This window comes from Apodemus sylvaticus, chromosome 17 (genome assembly GCF_947179515.1).
Source record: "Apodemus sylvaticus chromosome 17, mApoSyl1.1, whole genome shotgun sequence".
NCBI classification, from domain to species: Eukaryota; Metazoa; Chordata; class Mammalia; order Rodentia; family Muridae; genus Apodemus; species Apodemus sylvaticus.
Genome location: NC_067488.1, coordinates 70,606,234 through 70,630,375, shown reverse-complemented (window position 1 = coordinate 70,630,375; position 24,142 = coordinate 70,606,234). Strand labels below are relative to the sequence as shown.

The window sequence follows — 24,142 nt, the reverse complement described above, 5'->3', positions numbered from 1 at the left end:
TCTCCCTCCAGAGTGCTGTGGTTAACGGCGTGTGTGCACCACCACTGCCTGGCCAGTTTCCCCATTTTGGCTTGAAGGTGGACCTTGGACTGGATTTTCTCTCAGATTCCTTCCAGCCAGTGGAAGCTCTGTGTTGTTTTGATGTGGTGGCAGATCTCAGATTGATTTACATAAATTTGCATGTTCAATCCAAAAAAAAAAAAAACCAAAACAAAACCAAAAAAAAACAAAAAACCCAAACTACAAGTAAATCCAATCAATTCATTAGTGCAGCTAGACTGGCTGCAGGAGCTTGCTGTCCGGCGAGGGACTGTCAAGGCAGACAGTGGTAGCAGGGGTACTTGGGGGAGGGGCTGGGATGCAGGAGTGAAGAGAACTTGTTCTGAGGGATAGATACAGCTCTGGTGACTCTGGTCTTGCACACGGGGCCCCTCACCCTTCACTTAGGCTGTCCTTTCTCCTGCACAGTGCCTCGGGCTGCCAGCCTCAGAGCCATTCCTCAAGATGGGATTTCTGTTTCTGCCTAGCAACAGCTGCACCCTTTGCTCTCACAGGAACTCCATGATAACTGCTTTCTGGGAAACCGACTTCCCTGGGAGTTTCCATTCTCCATTTCAAGGGCTTCCCAACAGTGAGGGAGGTTTCTTAGAATTTCACCTACAAGCCTTCACTCACACAGGCTGGCAGGGCTGGGGCTAGAGGGCTCCCTGGACCTAGGAACGCTGACAGAGAGAAGGACAACACAGGAGAATGTGCCTCACTCACATGCCACGACCTCTTCAAGTGCCACCATCCCCTACGGTCCCCTTCACCTGGGAACCCAAGGTCGAAAACAAATGAGAGCATGAAGCTGTTTGCTTCTCGGGCTGGGAAGCAAGTCCTAACCTGGAGCTCCAGAGTCCTGAGAAAACACTACCTCAGAGAGGTAAGGGGGCTGGGCAAAGCAGGGCCCGGGCGGGTGGCTTTCCCTTGCGGCTCACTTGGGAGCTGGGGCGAGTATAGAGGTGCAGTGTGTGGAGCCGGCAGGTAGGATGGGCAGCAGCAGTGGGGGCCCTCCTTACCCTCTTCCCACAAGAGGGTGGATGAATGCGCTGGCCTCCCTGGCGCAGGTCCTAAAACAAGTCCCAACAGCCAAGATGCAAACTGTCTGCTGGGAATCTGCCTGCCCCGTTGGCCCTTGGCTGCCTCCTCCTCTCTCAAACCCTCCCCAAAGACCCAACTCAAAGACTGGCCCAGTCACGAAGTCCCACCTTGATGGGTGGGCCAAACCCGAGCCAGCAGGAGTTCATACCCCAAGGCACCCAGGTGAGCAGAAAAGGCCTATTCATAGGCAGAACAAAGTTCTGTTTCTCTCAATCCAAAATTCTAATCCTAATAAACTGTGGCCCAGCATTTTAGCTCTCTTAATGAAGCCAGCCCGATGGAGGACCCTTCTCCACCTCCGTGTGTGTGTGTGTGTGTGTGTGTGTGTGTGTGTGTGTATGTGTGGTGGGGAGGATTAGATCTTTCTGGTCCGACTGCTGAGACCTGAAGATGAAGGAAATTGTGCTCAATAGAAGCAAACTCTCTTGCTCAAGGTCATAGCGCAGGCTGCAAGGGTCCATAGCTTCTGGCTCTGGCCATCCTGACGGCAACTCAGTGCACATACACAAATATTCTCCGCCTTATGATGAAATGCGTCCCTTCTCAGAAACCCAACTCTCTCTCAAAGGCTAGAGCTGGAGAATGCTGTAGAGCCAAAGACACCTTAGGTAGACTACAGGCGCTGGAAACAAAACCAAACAGTCTATGTGGGAATGCATCTCGACAAGGAACTCTGCTCACACACTAGGGATTAAAAATCTGAGAGCCAGGCTTTCAGACCAGATGGGGAGGGGGTCCTGGAAGATAGAAGAAGGTCTACAACAAAGCAATTGTGCAAGGCTCACTTCCCCCCTCAGAGGCCTGAGCACGCACACAATAGTGAGAGATTCTTTCCCCAAGGTTCCTCAGACCAGTCCTGGTTGCCGGCCTCTGTCTCCAACCACTTCCTCTGGCTAACAATTGTGTTAAGCAGAAGGACCCACTGGAGAAGGGAGAGTTCGCGGAGAGGGAAATCAGAGATTGCCTCTAAACCTAAGGAAGCCCTCAAGCCTGAGACCTCTGGCTCCTGAGGAAGGCGGTCTTTAAAAAGCAGCTGCTGGACAGGCTGGGTGGGTTCATCTGAGCTCTCTGGAAAACCAGACTTGGGAGATGAAGGCCTTCTGTGCCCTTGGGACAGCGCCAAGGCTAGAGAGACAAGAGGTGCCTTCTGCCCAGGACATAAACAGAGGGAGTTGGGGTCCCAACAGCCGCTTTCCTGGGCTTGCTAAACCAAGGGAATGTTAGGTACAAATAAATTCTCTGCATTCTTTTAGCACCCTAGCCCAAACCCAGAAACCTTTTCAGTCGGAACTGCCCAGTCCCTTACTCCAGCCCAACCCATCTCCTTCGCTCAGCATCTATTCAGCATGCAGGTTGTCGGGTTCCCTTCTTCCCACAGCCCCTCAGAGCCTCAGCAGGGTGGTTCCCAAGACCCGGTCACTCCGCCTTTCCCCGCCTCCCCCACGCCCTACAGCCCCGGGCCACGGGGACTGGAAGGAGTGCGATGGGGTGCCCCGGGCTGCAGTCTGCGCCTGCGCCTTGGGGAGAGCCCCCTCCCTCCGCAACCCAGCACCGCTAAACGGTACCGGGACCGTGGGATACGGGGAGGGTGGGATGCGCAGTGGGGGCAAGGTCAGTGCTTTCAAAGAGGGAGGGACACCCGCCACCGGAACATCCCCCACTCCCAAAAGTTTCCCTTCCGGGGCCACCGAGTGTGCGCGAGGATGGCGCAGGGGGCGGGAGGGGGTGGGGTGGGGGGTGGACAAAGTCACAACAGGACCCCTCCTGGGAGACTGCGGCGCAAGGGGCTGGCAGGCGTCGAGGTGTGGGCCGGAAGCCTCACTGCCCGTTCCAGCCAAAGCTGCCACGAGAGCCTTTCACTCCACACTCCGCGGCCCCCGCCCGGGGCGTGAGTCCCCCCCACCTCCCGCCTCACAGCCCGTTAAATGCCAAACAGGCCTGAACTTACCGAAATCAGGTGCTGAGCTCGGCTGGCTTGGTCCACAAGGTCCATGGCCGCATCTCGGGGGCGGGCGGGCCTGGGGGGGGGCAGAAAAAGGGGGGTACCGGAGCCGCCTCTTGATGTCAAGGCTTTAAAGGGGCCAATGAGCCCCGCCCCTCGCCTAGACCACGCCTTTCTCCTCCAGCTCAGCCAATCCAATCTCAGCCTGGGCGCGCGCCCCTCCCAGCTCTGTCCAGATGTTCCCAGGACGAGAGCTAAGTCTGCCCGGCCGGCGCGCGCCGCTTCCGCCCGGGTGGGCAGGGCCTCCCCTCCCCCGCTGCGGAGAAACACTCTTCCTCAGGCGGGAGCCGACCTGCAAAGCCTACCCAGTGCTGAGGGTCGGGGTGCCAGGCCGGGCCGAGCAGGACTGGAGCCGGGGCATTTAGAACAGAGAAAACTAAGTAGGTTTGCGCGGGCCCTCGGGCATGCGCGTCTGCTTCCGTGGGTCTGGGCGTGCACGTGTATGTGGTTGAGAGCGTGTTTGTAATTTGCTGCATACGTGTTAGGTGCAAATCTACAGGATAAGGTCTGAGTGTCTCCTTGGCCTTAAATGCACCCGCCTCTCTTCCATCTCTAGGTCGGGGACCTCCCAGAAATCTGGAAACTGGAAGCAAGGAACAGGCACCCGTGTAGAAAGCAAGGGGTTTAAGAGGCAAGGCAGACCCAGGCGTGGTTGCTCATGAGAAATCCTCGCACTTGTGAGGCAGAGGCAGGCAGATTTGTAGTGCAGAAAAAAAAGAGACTGTGGTTGGTTTTTAACTATTTTCTATCGGGGAAGAGGGAAGTGCAATTCAATCACTGGCATGGAGAAAACATACTAATTAACTTATGCAGGCAGGCCCTTGCAACTTAAGAACTCAGTCCCGTTATCATTGATCTGTGTGTTGTTACTGTATTGCTGCGACAGGGTCTCTAACCCTGGCTGTCCACATAAACTCATGATATAAGTCTGGCTGACCTTGAACTTGCCATGATCCTTCTGTCTTCGTTTTGATCCTTAAGCATTTATTTGCCCTTCTGTAGACACCTTATAATCCTTAACTATCTGCACTGCTGTACTGACTGGCCTGGATGTGCACGTTTTCTGAGTTCCACACAAGGGAATTCAAAGGTATCTTTGGACACAATGTTTATTTTATTAATATTGTTTCTGTCATAGTAGGTGTTAGGACTGCAGGTGTGCCACCAGGCCTAGAGCTTTACACACACCAGACACTCTGTTGTGGAGCCAAATCTACAGCCTTCCTTCCACTCCCTCCTCATCTTGTTTCTTGTTGTTCGATTAGGCGCCTTTGGATACTACAGAACTGATTAATCCCTGGCTGGTCATCCAGTATTTACTAAATAGGGATTAGTGGGCTGACCCTGGGAGTGTAACAATAATCAGACACATTTTCCGCTCAAAGGGCTTTGACGTCCAACTCAAATGATGTATCTGCTGTTGTTGTGCCTTGGGATGGAAGTCTTAAGTCTGTCAGGCATTTCTAACTTTTTTTTTTCTTAAGACAGGGTTTCTTTGTGTAGCCCTGACTGTCCTGGAACTCACTCTATAGACTAGGCTGGTCTCGAACTCAGAAATCCGCCTGCCTCTGCCTCTGTCTCTGCCTCCCAAGTGCTGGGATTAAAGGCGTCCGTCACCACCGCCTGGCTCTAACTATTTTGAATGTTTGCAAGTAAATGCATTTTTGGAAGCAAATGACATCTAGATTGGGTTTTTTTTGTTTGTTTGTTTGGTTGGCTTATTGAGACTGGGTTTACTGGAATTCTCTCTAGACCAGGCTGGCCTCGAACTAAGAGAGCCATCTGCCTTTGCATCCTGAGTGCTGGGATTGAAGACATGTACCACTGCCCAGTTTAGAGTGTTTTATTTTGTTTGTTTTTTTAAGATTTATTTATTGTTATATGTAAGTACACTGTAGCTGTCTTCAGACACTCCAGAAGAGGGCATCAAATCTCATTACGGATGGTTGTGAACCACCATGTCGTTGCTGGGATTTGAACTCAGTACCTCTGGAAGAGCAGTCAGTGCTCTTAAGCGCTGAGTCATCTCTCCAGCCCGGATTTTTTTTTTTTTTTTTTTTTTTTAGATTTATTTTTTGCACATGGGTGTGTTGCCTGCATGTAAGTCTGTGCACCACTTGAGTGCTTCGTGCCCACACAGGTCATATGAGGACATCAGATCTACGGGAACTGAATTATGGATGATTGTGAGCCACCTTGTTAGTGCTGACACTTAACCCTGGTCCTTTGCAAGAGCAACACATACTTGTAAGTTCTGAGCTGGCTTCTCACATTCTCTGCTTTGATACTGTGTAGTTAACCATTCATTCAGAGCTGGGTATCTTCCCTCTTCAGAGACTGACATTTAGTCACCTTACTGTTGTACTGGTTAAGAAGATGGCCTGAGTTTAGAACTCCTGGCATTAAGAGGTTGTTGGGTTGCTGCCTAGCTTCTCAGAATACCCGAACCTATTTTTCAGGTTGGATCAACTCCAGGACACAATCTAGATGCCACTACTGCCACTAAGGAGGAGAAAGGAGTGGACTAGTGTTTAGTTAATTTTCTCAGCAGGAGTAAGCCATCACCAATATACTTTGAAATCTCTCACCTGTAAGATATAATGGACCCGCCCACATCCTTGAATTTATTTTTTTTTCTTTTTTTTTTAAAAAAGATTTATTTATTTATTATATGTTGGTACACTATAGCTGTCTTCTAACTCCATAAGAGGGTGTCAGATCTCATTACGGATGGTTGTGTGCCTCCATGTGGTTGCTGGGATTTGAACTCAGGATCTTGGCTCTCCATCTCTCCATCTCTTTCTTCTCTCTGTCTCTCTTTCTCTCTCTCTCTCTCTCTCTCTCTCTTTTTTTTTTTTTTTTTTTTTTTTTTTTGAGACAGGGTTTCTCTGTATAGCCCTGGCTGTCCTGGAACTCACTCTGTAGACCAGGCTGGCCTCGAACTCAGAAATCCACCTGCCTCTGCCTCCCAAGTACTTCTCCTCTCCTCTCCTCTCCCCTCCTCTCCCTTTCTTTCTTTCTTTCTTTCTTTCTTTCTTTCTTTCTTTCTTTCTTTCTTTCTTTCTTTCTTTCTTTCTTTTCTTTTCTTTTCTTTTCTTTTCTTTCTTTCTGAGTTGGACCTGGTGGTCCAGGCTTAAAGACCCTGCTACTCAGGAAGATCACAAATGCAAGGCCTGCCTGGGTTACAGAGTTAGTTCAAAGGTCAGTTTAGGTAACTAAATCACACCCTATCTCAAAATAAAAAGTAAATCAAGGGTCGGGATATTGCTGGTGGGTGAGCACTTGTCTAGGATGTGTGAGGTCCTGGGCTCAGTCCCCATCAGTTTTTACTGAGCCTTCATTCTAAGCCGGCATTGGCATTGTGCATAGAGTATCAGGCTGAGTAGCAGGGATGGCTTGGAGGTATAATCAATGTGAGAAGTGTGCTTTATTCTAAAAACGAAGCAGATCCTTCCTCGCTTGGCTTTAGGTAAGGGTTTGGGTAGAGCCAGTGGGATGTATGCTGAGAATTACATTGTGTGTGTGTGTGTGTGTGTGTGTGTGTGTGTTTTGAGATAGGGTCTAATTGTGTAACCCTGGCTGGCCTGGAATTCCCAGTGACAGTGATTTGAAACCTTCCTGATGTTGTGACCCCTTTAGTACAGTTCTTCATGTTGTAGTGACCTCCAACTGTAAGATTATTTTTGTTGTTACTTCATAACTGTAATTGTGCTGCTGTTATGGATTGTGATGTAAATATCTGTAGGGTATTTGATTTGTGACTCTTGTGAAAAGGTCATTTACTGGGCGGTGGCGGCGCACACCTGTAATCCCAGCACTCTGAGAGGCAGAGGCAGGCTGATTTCTGAGTTCGAGGCCAGTCTGGTCTACAAAGTGAGTTTCAGGACGGCCAGGGCTACACAGAGAAACCCTGTCTTGAAAAAAAACAAATCAAAAAACAAAACAAAACAAAAAGAAAGGGTCATTTAACCCCCAAAGGGGTCTTGACCCATGGGTTGAGAACAACTCCTATATAAAAACTGGCTGTCCTTGAACTCAGAGATCTGCCTGCCTCTGCCTCCCAATGCTGGTATTGAAGGTGTGCACCACTAAACTTGGCTTCAGGTCTATATTTTGGAAGGATCACTGTTGTCACGGTGCAGACAGAGATTAGACTGAAGTCAGGGCCACCAGACAGAAAACTTTATAACAATTGGGGAGAAGAAGGAAACTCTATATGGTGTGGCCGGGACGGTGGTAGATGTGATGGGCATTAGAAACAGAGAGACAGGAAGGCAGGGACGGTGCTGCATGGCTTTATCCCGCCTCTGGAAGGATCTCTGAGCGCTCAAGACCAGCCGGGTCTACATACTGAGTTTCAGGACAGCCAGAGCAACATAATAGAGATACCATGTCTCAATAAACCAAACACCAACACCAAACAAAGAAAATGGCACACATAGCCATAGGTGGAGGGAAGCCGAGAGGAGGCCAAGACCTTTAACAACATACTTTGCAGCCAGTAGAGCTGCTCCCCAACATAAAGATGCTGGAATAGAAGAGGTTTAGATGGTGTGCTTACTTCTAAACAGGTGGACACTGAAATGCCCAGAAGGTACCTGACTGGAAATGCCTGCCCACGGTGAGCAGTGCTCCCTCCCCAGTGCTTCCTTCCCTCAGTGCCTCCTCCCTAGTGCTCCCTTCCCAATGCTCCCTCCCCAGTGTCTGCTTCCCAGTGTTCCCTTCCCAGCTGCTGCTGTTCCACAGGAGAGGCTAAAAATATACTGCACATTAACCTCAATCCTTAGGACAATGCAAGTTCCCCTGGACAATGCTGCCCACACTGTATTGTATCATCCGGCATAGAGAATCCCACCATTTCCTCTGCATTCCATGATGTGGAAAGGTTAGGATGCTGAGATGCATTTCTTTACATGAGGTGAAAGCGGAAGAGAGACCGGGAAGAGGACACTAGCAGGAATAGAGGAAGGGGTGGTGTGGAAGGATGAACACCGTCAAGATGCATGTCTTTATGATACATGGCATTATGGGTAGTGAATATATAGCAGCCCTCCCCCCCAATAAAGGTTGGGGTGGGGCAGGATAGATGGTTCAGAGGTTGAGAGCACTGGGTGCTTTTCTAGAAGACCCAGGTTCGATTCCCAGCACTCATGTGGACGTTCACTATGACCTGTGACTCGAGGTACGGGGGACCTGACACCCTCTTCTGGCCATGCAAGTGCCAGGCAGGCATGTAGAACACAGACACACGTGAAGACAAAATGCCCAAACCCATAAAAAAATTTTTTTAAAAGGTTGGAAGTAGTAATGTAGGCTTTTGGATAAATAATTTTGAGGTTCAGGAGAGGATTTGGGGGCTGGAGAGATGACTCAGTGGTTAAGAGCACTGACTGCTCTTCCAGAGGTCCTGAGTTCAAATCCCAGCAACCACACGGTGGCTCACAACCATCTGTAAAGGGATCTGATGCCCTCCTCAGGTGTGTCTGGAAACAGCTACAGTGTACTCATATACATGAAATAAATCTTTTAAAACAAAGAGAGAGGATTTGGAATCTATGAGTCATTAAAACGGGGGGGGGGGGGGGGGGGCAACTGAGCCAGGGTGGAGGAAGTCATGCAGGAGGAGAACGGGGTGCCGGAATAGGACCCTGTGCACCACCAGCACTCGACGGGAGGACCGCCATCACCAGCATCCAAGCCGGATGTCCAAAGACCAACTGGTTTCCAGTGAGCCAGAAGTTGGGTCAGGACAATCACTCTTGTTGACTTTAGCCACACATCATGGGAGACCGGCAGAACCAGATCTCGAACAGTTGAGAAAGACGTACCCAGTAAGTAATGGAGACACGAAGCAGTTATATCTTCCAAGAATCTTGGCTGTGTGGTTAGAGGAAAGACTAGGCAGATAGAGATAGATGCACAAGGCGATTGGATATCCACGAGAGCCATTTTAGTCAGCTACGGAAAGGCATGGCTTAATTTAGAAAATTGTTTAAATTTAATCTTTCAGAAGTACGCGCACACAGGGCCAGGGAGATGGTTCAGTCAGTAAACTGCACACAAGGTTAAGATCTTCAGCACGGACTGGAGAGATGGCTCAGAGGTTAAGAGCACTGACTGTTCTTCCGAAGGTCCTCAGTTCAAATCCCAGCAACCACATGGTGGCTCACAACCATCTGTAATGAGACCCGATGCTCTCTTCTGGTGTGTCTGAAGACAGCTACAGTGTACTTACATATAATAATAAATAAATCTTTAAAAACAAAGATCATTAGCACTCTTGTAAAGAAAAGCATGGTGTGGTGGCGCAATCTGTAACACCAGCAGTGTGCAGGGAGGGGCCCTTGGAGTTCACTGACCAGATAGCCTAGTTAGCCAATGTGCTCCAGGTTTGATGACAGACTGTGTCTGAAAGGAGCGGTAGAGAAAGACACTTGATGTCCATCTCTGGCCACAATAAGCACTCCCCTCCTCGCTCACCCTCCCCCCTGCCCCCCGCATGCACACACACGTACGCACACGCACACTGTATTTGCACACTGTATTTGCGTATACCCCATATGAACTCATACTTACACCATGTATACACAGTGCGCATAGGGGTGGGGATTCCTCTCAGTCAGTACAAGTGTGAGGACCTGAGTTTGGGTCCCTGGTACCCACATAAAAAGTTGGCCGTGTGAGGCAGCTTGTGCCTGGAACCCTAGTTCTGGGGAGGCAGAGGCAGGGACAGGCACAGAAGGACCCCTGGGGCTTGCTGGTCAGCTAGTCTAGCTAATCAGTGGGCCCCAGGCTCAGTGAGAAACCCTTTCTAAAAAAAGAAAAAAAAAATGATGGCGTAGCAGGTAAATGCTACTGCCACACAGGCCGGATGACCTGAGTTTGATACCAGGGACCACAGTGGAGGGAGAGTGACACCTGGGGGTTGTCTTTCTATATGGTGCATATGCATCTGCATTCACACACACACACTGCACTCACAAACACACTGCACTCACACACACTGCACTCACATTGCACTCACGAACTGCAGTCAGAGTACTCACATATACACTGCAGTCATTCACACTGCAGTCATACACACTGCACTCACACACACTACATTCATACACTGCATTCATATGCACACTGTACCCACCCACAAACACTGCACCCCCCACTGCACTCACACACTCACTGCATTCATACACTGCACTCACTGCACTCATACACACATTGCATTCATGTGCACACAATGCACTCACACTGCATTCACACACATCCCATGCAATTATAATAATATAAATAAATAATGAAAACGTAAAAACAGTTGCTTTTGTTCTGACGCCTGCCTGTGGGGAGCTCATTCCGTGTGCCCTGGCCACACGGTCCCTTTCTCCAGGCTTCTTGCCTGTCATTCCACATCCTCTCAGCAGCTTCTCACCTCTCTGCTGACTGCACCCCAGGACGCAGGCTTCCCTTTCTGAAGCTCTGTGATCCCCTTAGCCGTTAGCTGGCATCTGCTTTTGGATACAGGGCCTGGAGCTCTGAGGAATAGTCCATACCGTCCCCAGACTCAGCCTCCCAAGTGCGGAGGTTACACCCAGCTGGTGATTTTGTAAATGTTAACGTATGTCCAGGCTCGTTCCTATGTCCACGCCCTCGGTGCCGGGGCCTTAGTTACGCTGTTTGACATAAGGATGACATTCTCAAGGTCTCTGTGGCTCTGAGGGGATCGAGCAGTCATTGTCTGCTTGGTTCCGGGGCCTCATTTTTATGAGCACCAATTACACGTTTTCTTCTGACTGCCACATGGGCTGTAATGAAGTGGTGTGAACGGTTCCTACCCAACTACTCGGTAGCACGCCACTAGCAAAAGGCTTTCATGGCTGCCTGTCCTCAACTGCACACACAGAGGTGAAGCCTCTGCATATCCTTTGGTCACTCGGCCCATTTTCTGCCATGGGGTTGTTTGGGATCCCATGTGCTCTGGAGGCAGAGGCAGTGCAGTGGATCTCTGTGGGTTGGGAGGCCAGCCTGGTCTAAAGAGTGAGTTCCAGGAAAGCCAGGGCTACAGACACAACACAAAAACCTAAACAGTTGCTTGGACCAGGCTCCATTTGAGGCCTTTGAGCCAGTCCTGCAGTAAGAAGCTCGTGTTAGGATTGCTTTCTTGCTGTGACGTGTCACAAGCTTAGTGGCCTGAAACAACATAACGCTTATTTTTAGAATCCTAGCAGCCAGAAATTGAGAATTACGGTATCGGCGCTGCATGCCTTCTACAGACTCACGGGAGGGTTGTTTCCTTGCCTGCATTTCTCGGTTTACAGTCCTTCCTTGTTACCACCCAAACTTCTGTTATTACAACTACTGTGGCAAGGGATCCCAGCCACCCTCCCTGTCTCAACATCCTTAATCACATCGGTAAAGCGCCTTCTGCTATAACCTTCCCGGGCGCCCAGGATGGTATGTGGACATCTTGGGAGTCGGTTATGCAGTCTGTTATGGTGCTAAATATAGCCTCTGCACAACCTTGGTGACGGGCCTTCACCCGGCTCTCTTCACACTCTCTTCAGAGCCACAAGGTTATGAGGTGCAGAGAGCATGGGGACTTAGCTCCATCTTCCACTGTGATCGATCTGAGGCCATCCAGATCTGGTCTCTTTTCTCTTCCGGAAATTCCCACTGTCCTCTACATCTAAAATGTTCGGTGGCCCTCGATCAGAGTTTGTGGAGACACTTCCTTATCCTGAAAAAAACAACAAATGATGAGATACAGTAAGATTTGCAGTCTCTGCCGTTCCCCCTTCTGTCTTATGCACGTACTTGTGGCCTGTGGCCTGTTAGCAGAGTGCTGTCACCAAGTCACAGCGCCTTATTCTTGGTTCCTCCACAAAGTTCCTCCTCACCCCACAGTTCATCTGGGCTTAGGAAGTGGAGGGCACTGTCTCAGCTGTAAAACTATGGCTGAAGGCAGACGGGACCCAGATCGGAAGGCAGTGCCGGCGGCCACACAGATGCAGTGAACGGGATTTCCACGCTGCTGGAGGATTTGCTGGGCTTTGCACCTCTTTCAACATGGGGAGTAGAAAGGAGCCAATTGAAGTTCCTAGGGTGTGCAATAAATAAATACCACAGTGGGCCAAGGGTAGGTTTGGAAGTGGGGTTGGTTTGCTTTTGGGATATGTAGTGATATAATTGAGGTGCCTAATAATTACTTTAGAGAGATTATGAGTACAAAACAGGAAAATATTAGTCTGGAACCCTGGGGGGTGGGCTACCAGTATATTTCAGAGCCAGTAGGGTGTGGGTACGTTAAATGATCAGAAGGCCTTTCTCTGGGAGGCTAGACAGAATCCTAAGCTGTCAAAAGTATTGTCTTATCCACTTGTGTCAGAATCAAGGTGTCTGCTAAAAACAGAACCTTCACTGTGAATGTACTCAATGCTATGGAACTGTATATTTAAAAATGGCCAGCATGAGGCTGGAGAGATGGCTCAGTGGCCAATAGCATTGGCTGCTCTTGCAGACTCAGGAGTCCAAGGACACCTGGGAGTGGCTCACTGCCATCAGTTAACTTGTCCCGGGGGATCTGATGCCCTCTTCTGGTCTCTTTGGGAACTGCATGCAGATGGTGCATACTTAGGCAGACAAAACAAAATACACAGAAAATATCTAAACTAAGACAGTTAAGGCTACATAGATACCTTATCTTAAAAAAAACAAAAGTCTGGCAGGCGGCAGGTGGTAGTGGCGCATGCCTGTAATCCCAGCACTCTGGGAGGCAGAGGCAGGCAGATTTCTGAGTTCGAGGTCAGCCTGGTCTACAGAGTGAGTTCCAGGACAGCCAGGGCTACACAGAGAAACCTTGTCTCAAAAAAAAAAAAAAACCAACAAAAAAACAAATCCAAAAAGCCAAAACCAAAACCAAACCAAACAAACAAACAAACAAAAAAGTAAAAACACAACAGAACCAGGCCGGGGGGGGGGGGGGAGGGGGGGAATCAAGTGTCTGCAAGCTCCTGGGGTGGGGGGACTGAGGAGTGAGGGGTGGGGGATGGGGTGGTGGCAGGTGGTGGTGGTAAGGAAAATGAGATTACTGAGCTGTATTGCAGATCCAAATTGCTATCTACCTCAGGGTTCATAATTTAAACTTTATTTTTATTGTGGGGATCAAACTTTGTAAGAGTTTGGTAAACTCTGATTAAGCTTCACCTAGAGCCATAAATTTCTGTTGTCATTAGCTTGCTTTCTTTCTTTCTTTCTTTCTTTCTTTCTTTCTTTCTTTCTTTCTTTCTTTCTTCTTTCTTTCTTTCTTTCTATAAAAAAAGGACAGGGGCTCATATAGCCCAGGCTGGCCTCAAACTATATAGCCAAAGCTGTCCTTGAACTCCTGATCCTCCTGCCCCGGCCCGCCAAGTGCCTGAATGACAGGCATCCACCACTACACGCAGCGTCTAAGTGGGTTTTACATGCCACTTGGCACATCTTTCTAGTATCTGCAAGTACTGTGCCAAGGCTCCTCCGGCTCTAGGTATCCTCCGACTGGCCACTTCCTGTAGCCGGGCCAGCATCTCGTCGTCACGCACATTCGTTGTGAGGCTCTGCCACAAGGCAGGTCCAGTATGTCCAGAAAATGCCTGAAGAAACCAGATCAGATTTTAAGGAGCTCAAAGAAACGACACAGTCTTTTTTTTCTTTCTTTCTTTTTTAATACATAACCCTCAGAACTGGAGGTAAGGTTCGGTGATAGGCGTGCTGCTGAACACACCTAAAGATCCTCAGCAAACAAAACAACTTTCAAAAAAGAAGTTTCACTCTTCGGGAACACGATCTCCATCCAGCTGCCTCGCTCACTGCTCTTTGAACTCATTCCCAGCGGGGACTATTCCAAACGACCGACCGGGAACACAGACACAGTGTCTTTCAGCTGCTTGCTTCAGACACTTTACCAAAAGCTCCTGCCAGGTCTCAAGGCTGCCCGATGTCTCCAGGATGCAAACATGATTCTCAGTGTAAAAGCTCCACGGTATCCCCTTACTGGTCTGTCCCATTGTCTTCAGAATCTTAAATTTGTCCGTGTCTCTTTTGTCGACGATTCGGGGATTGCCTGAGTCTCGTGGGTGTGCTTTGCTCTGAAGAGTAGAAGACTTCGGTCCCAACTGGTGTTGCCAAAACAGCAGGCTAACTCCATCCCGTGGTCCTGCGTCAAGATGCGCACGATCTGGCTGGCCATATCACCTCGGATGGCCAGGGAGCGGAAGTGATCAAAATTGTGGAGTCCCAGCTTGCGTAGGCGTCTTGCAGCTGCCCGGTAACACTTCCAGGGCTGTGGCTCGACGAGGAGGTAGCTGCAGAGAGAGGAGACGTGGGCCAGGAACTCGTGCAAACCACGGTCCCCATGGTTCAGATGAATCCACATGGTTACTGACATGCAGAAGACGATGTCAAAAATGGAACGCTCAAACTGGCTTAAGAAAGAACTCAAGGGAAGCTTCCTGTTCTCTCGATCCATGATGTCCAGGGTGATAAAGGTCAAAGCATCAGGAAAGGGACAGTCTTTCTCAGCCCGCTCCACAAGGACTGGATCTATATCACAGCAGAGGAGGCGGAGTTCTCTGGAAGCGCCGGATGTCTCCCCATCGTGTGGGGAAAGGAAATGTTTGTACAAAGCCACACTCAGATCCTAGAGGAATCCAAAAGAGCCTTGTCATTGCAGCTCTCTAACAGCGAGTGGAAAAGAAACCTCTCATCCTTTGAGACTGCCACTAACCTCTGCCTGTACTGGAAGTGAGGCTCTTTAATAATCTATAGAGGATACATTTTTCAGGAGCAGACTCTTAGTGCCCCCTAGGGGTTGCATGCTATAATGCACTCACCCTGTACCCTACATTCAGTTTTAACTTTTCTTTTTCTTCCTTTTTTTTTTTGTTTTTTTGAGACAGGGTTTCTCTGTGTATCCCTGGCTGTCCTGGAACTCACTTTGTAGCCGAGGCTGGCCCCGAACGCAGAAATCCGCCTGCCTCTGCCTCCCAAGTGCTGGGAATAAAGGCATGCGCCACCACTGCTCAGCTTCCTTCCTTTCTTTTTAAATCAGTCTTAAGTGACTCAACTCAAACTCACTCTATAGCTGAGGACAGCCCTGAACTGCCGATTTCACTACCCGTGCCTGGCTACTCATACCCTGACAACAGATTGAGTTGTACTGTTGGAAGTTATAGACCAAATGATGTGACAAAGGCAGCAGAGCCCAGGGCAGTGTCCCCAGTTTAAATGATATATTGGCAAATTCATTATCCTTTTCTGGGTATCTCATATCCAAAGGAAAGTACTCCGGAAGTGTGAGTGCTGCCCCTTTTCAGGAAGGTGTCAAATAGAGTAGCATCTTGTAAAAACCTGTTTCTCGGATGGTGGGAGTTGGCAGGGTCTGGGCTCTAGGAAGCTCTCATCTGGCCTTCACCTCTACAGTGTGAGCTTGCGTCACCTCCTGAAAACACCTCCACCTCTGAAGCCACTGTTCTTAAAAGTCTCTGCGAGTGTTTCTAGCCAGAGTGTAATGATCTGACCTCAGCACCCATCTTAGCAGGCCTCTGACTCTCAAGAGAGATACCACCTCTTCCCCCTGACTGTAACTAATTCAAACTCGTGGTTTGCGTGTAGTCTCTTGCACGGCATTTCCCTGCCACCTCTGCCACTTCTCATGCAGGTGAAGAACACATGTGGTGGGAACCGCTCAGCCGTTCATTAGCAGCAGCCCTGGCAAGTGTGACTGTGGCGGGGTTATTAGTGGTACAGGAAAGCGGAGGAGCTCGGCTCGATGGCGCCTGAGGGGAACGCTTTCAAAGACATACTGCTGAAGAGAAAACCAAGTCACGGTGAAAACAGATGATGTATGGCAAGTCTCTCTCTCTCTCTCTCTCTCTCTCTCTCTCTCTCTCTCTCTCTCTCTCTCTCTCTCTCTTTTAAAGTAAGTCTCACTGTGTAGACCAGGCTGGTCTCTTAGCAGTTCAGTCTCCCAGACGCTGGCATGACAGGAATGTGCTGCCATGCAAGTTTTCCTTTACACAAAATCCCTAAGTGGGAAAATTAAAATATATTGTTTAGGGTTAGAAAATGAGTAAGTGGTGGTGGTGCAAGCCTTTAATCCCAGCACTTGGGAAGCAGAGGCAGGCGGATTTCTGAGTTCAAGGCCAGCCTGGTCTACAGAGTGAGTTCCAGGACAGCCAGGGCTACACAGAGAAACCCTGTCTTGAAAAAGAAAATGGGTAAGATAAAAAAATAAGAAATGTAAATAAAGAATATATCAAATAAAAAATAAAATAAAAAGAAAATGAGTAATATTAATATATAAACAAAAGCAAGACAATGATACGCTAATTGTTACCGGGGTCCAGGGGGCTTTTAAGATAGAACACAGCATATAAGGTCTCTGGCGACTGACAAGGCTTCATTTTTTTTGCTCTGACAGCGGCCATAACAGTGTCTGCCTTCTAATTTATAAAGTACAGACTTAGGTTTTATGTACTTTTATGAAAGTATAGAATAATTCGCATTAAACTCCACATTTTAAAAATTATGGATAGTGGTTATTTACTTAGCTATAGTCACATGGCCACTAATAATAATAAGACATCGGCTACATTAAGTTCCTTTTTTTCCACACCAGGCTTTTCTAACTATTTCTAAAATTACCTTTTGTATGTGCATGTATGTGTCCTAGTGCTCACATATGCTATATGTGTACAGGTGCCCAGAGGGGCCAGAAGAGGATTTCTGATCTGCTGGAACTGGAGTTCCAGGTGGTTGTGAAGTGTCCTACAAAGATGCTGGGAACAGAACTCAGGTCCTCTGGAAGAGCAGCACTCTGAAGAATGGAGCTGAATCCCTAGCGCCCTTTCTAACTTACCGGCATAGGGGGCCATCTTAAAGTACTGATGCTGACTTAGTCGATGGGGGGAAAGGCTGAGGTTCTGTGTCTCTAATAAACTGCAAAGTCACGCTAATTAACAATGTTATTCAAAGTCACAGTTGAAGGCACATGGACCCACACCACGCCACTAAATTTCCTCCTACCCTGAGTGCTTCCCTCCTATCTGACCCTGTTTTTTTGAGGCCAGCACGGTCTCCATATTGAGGGCAGTATGGCTATGCAGCGAGATCTGTGTAAAACAAAAACGAATGGATAAATGCATAAATAAATAAATGTTCAAAAATAAACTTAAGAACAACTGCCTTAGTCAATTGCAACTGTGTCCTTTCTACTGCGCTTCTATGTACACTGCAATTTTTTTTTTTTTTTTTTTTTTTTTTTTTGGTTTTTCGAGACAGGGTGTCTTTGTATAGCCCTGGCTGTCCTGGAACTCACTCTGTAGACCAGGGCAATTTTAAAATCTTTTTTAAAAAATGTTTTCATTATCTGTTTTCCTTTATTATGGCGACCTTTACAAGGATACACACCCAGCTGCTTATTCCAGTCTATATCCAAAAGCTCTCCTCAGCTGAGTCCCTCAAGGTCTTCACTACCCACCAATGTCTCTTTTTTGTAGGTTTTGGAAACACGGTCTCAGTAGCCGAGGCTAGCCTCAGACTTGTAGGAATGCCCGTACTTGTCTCCTGAGAGCTAGAATTACACGTGGGCGAAAGACCATCATCGTCAAGGTCTCTCTATCCCCAGACCATGTGGTGATGGGAACGAGGAGCGGATGGTGGAGGGTCCTAACCATTTGCCATCTCGGGGTAAAACTGCCTGCTTCACTGACACATCCACTAACTAGCTACAAATAGGCGAGATTGGCATTTCCTTATTTTTCTGTGGTTTGATTTTAATCATTACATGTCTGAAAACACTTTGCGGTGGGAAGGTGGTTAAGGCCTTCCTCCTCTAGCAGAATGATCTATTTTCTTTCTTGATCCCTCTCTACTGTTCACCGTTGTACTCTGTTAGCACAAGTTTAAGTAAATAAGGACCTGGCTCCAGGTCTGTCCTGCACGGTAGATATAAAGCCTCGAGTTTCAGACAGGATTCTGTCACCCTGGCTCTTCTCTTTTAGGAGCCAGGATTCCCAGATGTGGGTCCCGTTCCCCAGCCAAGAAGACCAGCAAATCAGAAAAGGAGGCACACGCCGGAAGTCCAGATCGGACGGTCCTCCTCCCCAGCGGTCTGGCGGGAATTTTTGGAATGAATTGTGGATTGCTCAAGATTCCTCACTCAGTGGTGGGGCCCCAGAGGGAGGGCTGGGACCCCAGAGGGAGGGCTGGGACGTGAACGTGTCTGTCACGCTATTCTAGAAAAGCCCACTCTGGGCTTTGAGTTTTGATGCCACGCCCAGGCCAGCGCCACGGAGGCTGACCACCACTGGGCTCCCGGCGCTCCGATCCCTCCCGCGTCACTCACCCCGGAGTTACACCCCACGTCGAGCCCCAGGATCGGCCTCCTCTCGGGACCCTCGGGAGGGAAGAGCTGTCGCAGAAGCTCCGGGGGCAGAAGGCGGAGCCTTTGCTCTGGAGGGTGGAAGCGGGAATAATGAGGGAAATTTCCGAAAGGGGCGGCCCCGGGCTGCAGAGCCCCCGGATCCTCTTCCTCCACGGCTTCTTCAACGCCCCCTTTTGACAATTTCTCGGCTGCCGCCATCACCCGCGGTCCCAGGGTCGGGGCGGAACCGGAAGTCTGGAACCCACGGCGGGAGAGGGCGAGCACAGCGCCAGCGCGCGTGCGCTGATCTGATCGGAAACATGGTGAACCTAGGTTGGTGAGAAGACTCCAATGCCTAGTCCGGGCTGTTTGTGTCCCACTGGAGGGCGCGGTCGCCCCCCAACGGACTTGCCCAAGTTGAGGTTGAACCTTGTGCCACTGACCAAAGCAAGGAGTTTGTGGGGAGTCTTGAAAGTGAAGTTAGTCCAAGTTCCTTTCTTTTCAGATGCACAGAGCGAGCAACAAAGGAGAGGAATTCCTTGTCTGGGGAGTGTGTGTGGCCTAAGACCGGGCCACACAATGATACATTGATACAGGATCTTGAGCCTGGTTTAGTAAAATGTAGCTGGAAACTCTAATCCCTTGAGGTGCCACAGGGAGACAGACAGACCTAGTCACTATAGACTTCACTCCAGAGGATGGAGCGGCAACATTGATACTTTTCAGCTGTGAATCTCCTATATTTATCATAAATCCTGGCACACAGTTGTTCAGTTAATACTTGTTGAATAAAAGCGGTGCAAGTTGCAAGTAAGTAATAAGCCGTGTCTGTTTAGGGGGAAAAAATAAAATGGAAGGGAGAACTGAGTTAAATCGAAAGAGATGTTTTGAGATAAACTTAGACCAAAAGTGGGCTGAGGGCTGTAAAAATGGTTTAGTCAGGACATACTTGCTGGATAAGCATGTGCCTGAGTTCGGATCCCAAACACCCACATAAAAAGCGGGGTGTAATGGTGTATGCCTGAAATCCCAGAGCCGGGGAAGCAGAAGCTAGCGGATCTCAGGAGTTTGCTGGCTAGCCAGCCTAGCTGCGCTGGTGATCTGCAGGCTCACTGAGAGATTCTGTCTCAAAAGATAAGGTGGAAAATAATTGAAGAAGATGCCTTGCCAACTGGACTCCACACATGTGGACACACACTAAGAAATAGTAATACTTAAAAAGTTTTAAATATGGTCTAGGGGTGGGGGAAGCTGGTGAGGAGAGAGACTGAGGAGTCAGTCTGCCTTAGTCTCTGTTCCATTGCTGTAAAGAGACAGGTAACTATGGCAACTCTTATTTAAAAAAAATTAATTGGAGGCTTGCGACAGTTTCAGAGGTTTCGTCCATTATGATCTTGGAGGGAAGCCATAGCACAGAGCTAGATCCTGATCCACAGGGAAAGGGAGACTCTGGGCTTAGCCTGGGCTTTGGAAACCTCAAAACCTTCCTCAGTGACACACTTCCTCCAACTAGGCCACACGTCCTAATCCTTCTAATCCTTTCAAAGAGAGCCACTCCCTGGTGACTAAGCCTTCAGATATAAGAGCCTGGGGGCCGTTCTTATCCAAGCCACACAGCCTATGCAGTAAGAGGTGAGGAGCGTCCAGCCTATTAGAGTCAACCAGTGGCATTGTGTTCTGACCAGCCTATATTATGGAGACCTCCCAGCTAATGATTTGCTAAATTTTGTAAGCGACTGAAGCATCCATACAGGGACCAACGGGTCCAAACAGGGTTCTAGGACCCCCTTCACCCTCTGGACGCGTGAGTTTTGGCTTTTTGTTTGTTTGTTTTTTTTGAGACAGGGTTCTCTGTAGTCCTGGCTACTATTCTGGAACTCACTCTGTAGACCAGGCTGCCCTCAAACTCACAAGAGATCCGCCTGCCTCTGCCTCCCAAGTGCTGGGATTAACGGTGTGTGCCATCACTGCCCAGCTTTGCCTATTTCCCTGCACTAGTTCTGAACCGTGGGCAGAATTCCCCAAGTGGCTCCAACAAAATCTGTATCCTCTTCTATCTTTAAACAGTTAAACCAAACTTTAGTAAAAGGGTTGGGGGTATAGCTCAGTGGTGAGCCTAGCTCACCAATTATAAGACCCTGGGTGTTCAGTACATACATGCAGTTGCACACACACACACACACACACACACACACACACAGTGCTGTTATAATTATGTGTGCTGTATTGTCAATAGGATAAACTTGTTTTCATTGCTGTCAGTATGCAAGGAAACTCTCTGTTAATAATTTTCTGTGGCTGGTGATTGGAAATTTTTCTTCAGACCAGATTCTGGCTTTGTGTGTGCTAAAACCTTCGCTCTTCTCCACTCCCACAGACTTCCAGTCCTAGGTGCTGTTGGACACGTTCAATGCCCTAATCTGACCTAGATGTGTACATGCAGGCCACAGCCCTGGGTGATTCACATGGTGGGTGGATACCAGTACACAGGAAAGTGTTTCTACACACATGCACTGAGTAGTGACTGAGCCTGTGACTAGACTTTGTGTTAACAACCCTAGGGAGGACATTTCTAATCTGGTTTACCTTCCTTGGATGCCAGAAATGCTCATGGTTACTGCTGTGGCATACAACAGTGGGAGACACATGAGTGAGGGGTAAAAGCTACAGTAATCCAATGCAACAAAGTAGCGCTTTCTGAAATCTTAACAAAACCCAGTGAGTTTCCAAGCATTGCTAGACTCCTGGGAAGTTCTCAAAAGATACAGACCTAGAAGCTTGAGCTTAATAGCTACACAGGAACCCTGTTTTGGCCCTTCACAGCAAACACACTGAGTACTGGTTAAATGAGGCGGCACCTCTGACATTACTGGTGGGAGTGTGAGGTAGCACCACCATAAAGAAGAACGGTGTGGAGCCGCTCAAGACGTGAAAGACGCGGCCAGCAAGAGGTTCCAGGAGGATTGAGGTGCTTGCCTCCAAGCCTGATGAACTCTGATCCCCAAGACCAACATGATGTGAGAAGACAGAGCTAATTACACAAGTTGTTCTCTGACTTTCACACACAGGCTGTGGCACATACATGTATACGTACACACACACACACATGCACACACATGTACATTTTAAAAAAGTCATTTTTAAAAGTTAAAAATAGAATTCTCAGTTTGGTGTGGTGGTGCACACCTTTTAATCCCAGCACTAGAGAGTCAGAGGCAGGAGGATATCTGTGAGTTTGAGGTCAGCCTGGTCTACAGACTGAGTTCTAGTCTAGCCAGGACTACATAGTGAGATACTGTCTCAAAATAAATAATAATAGAATTCTCAGCCGGGTGAGGTGCTACGTAATCCCCACATGCAGAGTGCAGAGGCAAAGTGGTTGCTGTGAGTGGGAGGCCAGCCTGGGTGAGAAAGCAAGACCTGTCACAAACAGGAAGTAGAACCACCACGTCACATATGTGTATGTGTATATCTACATATACCCATTAGATATATGGAAATCAGAATGTTAAAGAGACTCTGCACTTTTTTTTTTCAAGACAGGGTTTCTCTGTGTAACCCTGGCTGTCCTGGAACTCACTCTGTAGACCAGGCTGGCCTAGAACTCAGAAATTCGCCTGCCTCTGCCTCCCAAGTGCTGAGACAACAGGAGTGCGCCACCACTACCCGGCGACTCTGCACTTTCTTTACTGCAGCAGTGTTCAATATAGTGAAATAAATATAGTGAAATATATACATATGTGTGCATATACATATACAAATATAAATACACATATATATATATATACACACATCACATATATACATCATATATACATCACACCTATACATCATATATACATCACACATATATATCATATATACATCACACATATACATCATATATACATCACACATATATATCATATATACATCACACATATACATCATATATACATCACACATATACATCACACATATACATCACACATATACATCACATATACATCACATAATACATCACACATATACATCACATATATACATCATATATATACATCACATATATACATCACATTTAAGAGTCTTTCTAGCCAGAGTGTAATGATCTGACCTCAGCACCCATCTTAGCAGGCCTCTGACTCTCAAGAGAGATACCACCTCTTCCCCCTGACTGTAACTAATTCAAACTCGTGGTTTGCGTGTAGTCTCTTGCACGGCATTTCCCTGCCACCTCTGCCACTTCTCATGCAGGTGAAGAACACATGTGGTGGGAACCGCTCAGCCGTTCATTAGCAGCATCCCTGGAAAGTGTGATTGTGGCGGGGTTATTAGCAATACAGGAAAGCGGCGGAGCTCGCCCGAGGGGAACGCCACATATATATACACACCACATATTTATAGCAGACACCTAAGTTAATTCCATATCTATTCCTTCCACATATACCCCATTAACTTCTCCCAAGTACTGGGATTAAGGATGTGTGCTGCCAGCCGGGCGGTGGTGGCACATGCCTGTAATCTCTGTAAACTCTGGGAGGCAGAGGCAGGCAGATTTCTGAGTTCGAGGCCAGCCTGGTCTACAGAGTGAGTTCCAGGACAGCCAGGGCTATACAGAGAAACCCTGTCTCGAAAAAAAAAAAAAAAAGAAAGAAAGAAAAGAAAAGAAAAAAGAAAAAAAACACCCCCCCCCCAAAAAAACCCCAAAACAAAAAAAAAAAAAATCAAATCCAAAAAACCAAAAAAAAAAAAGTGAGGCTTATGTGCACGTGGGACTATTATTCGGCCCAAGAAGATCACAGCATGTCATTTGTTCCAGCACCAGTTACACTGAAGGATAAAGAGTTGATCTTAGAAGCAGAGAACAGAGTAGTAGCCGACAGAAGCTAGACATTGTACCAGTGAGGAGGGTGTGGGGAGGGGACGGCTAACGAGTGCAGCTGCAGTCGGATGTTCTCGTGTCCCTTAGAAAGTAGGATGGCCGTGGCTAGCAGCACTTGGTTGTGCACTTCTCAGTAGCTCCAAGAACGTTTGGAATATTTTCAACACAAAGCATCATCCTATGCATATAGTAAGATAGGACTGCACCTCACAAGCATGTATAAATATTATAGATTGCCATGTTTAGGTGATTAAAGGTTCACTCACAGGTGGAAGGCTAGGAAGTAAACAAAGACGGTACCCTACCCAGCTGACCAAGAGGGCAGCTGTTGAAGACATCTAAGACATCAAAATGAAGACCAAGCAACACAGTTTACACTACAGAATACCCTCAGGTTTGGGGGATTTGTGGAAACAGCCATCTTGGCATGTAGGGAATAGATGTGTCTTAAAAACAGAAGAATTATTTCTGTCTTAGTCACTGTTCTGTTGCTGTGAATCGACACCATGACCAAACTCACAGTTTCAGAGGATTTCTCCATTATCTTCACGGTGGGGAGTGTGGTAGCAGGCGGGCAGGCACAGTGCTCCAGGAGTAGCCAAGAGCATCACATCTTGATTCACAGGCATTAGGCAGACAGAGACAGAGAGACACACACACACACACACACACACACACACACACACACACAGAGAGACAGGGCCTGATGTAGGACTTTTAAACCTCACAGCCCACCCCCAGCAAC

General features: G+C 48.2%; 2 protein-coding genes across 4 annotated transcripts in view; both read right to left on the bottom strand.

The window, feature by feature from the left end:
- The window catches only part of Nckap5l (NCK associated protein 5 like), a 40,966-nt gene extending 37,742 nt beyond the window's left edge, over positions 1–3,224 (bottom strand). For 2 of the 3 annotated variants that reach the window (XM_052160995.1, XM_052160996.1), the window contains exon 1: positions 3,092–3,168. Coding sequence is in view for 1 of the 3 variants with exons in the window: in XM_052160994.1 (XP_052016954.1) it covers positions 3,092–3,136 (45 nt within the window). In the remaining 2 variants the exon portion in view is untranslated. Of the gene's footprint in view, positions 1–3,091 lie in introns of all 3 variants that reach the window. The other variant, XM_052160994.1, reaches the window with a different exon arrangement.
- Positions 3,225–13,446: 10,222 nt separating this feature from the next.
- Bcdin3d (BCDIN3 domain containing RNA methyltransferase) lies at positions 13,447–18,810 on the bottom strand. Its single transcript, XM_052161011.1, has 2 exons — positions 18,519–18,810; positions 13,447–14,810 (listed from the first exon to the last, which is right to left on the bottom strand). Exons 1-2 carry the CDS (start codon positions 18,753–18,755, stop codon positions 14,184–14,186), a joined length of 864 nt encoding a protein of 287 aa, XP_052016971.1. The 5' UTR covers positions 18,756–18,810; the 3' UTR covers positions 13,447–14,183.
- Between the last annotated feature and the right edge of the window lie 5,332 nt (positions 18,811–24,142).

Coding starts and splice junctions, on each gene's coding strand:
- Bcdin3d (XM_052161011.1), bottom strand. CDS start 18,755: ATGGCGGCAGCCGAGAAATTGTCAAAAGGGGGCGTTGAAGAAGCCGTG. Junction 14,811..18,518: donor ACGTGGGGTGTAACTCCGGG/GTGAGTGACGCG, acceptor GGATTCCTCTAG/GATCTGAGTGTGGCTTTGTA.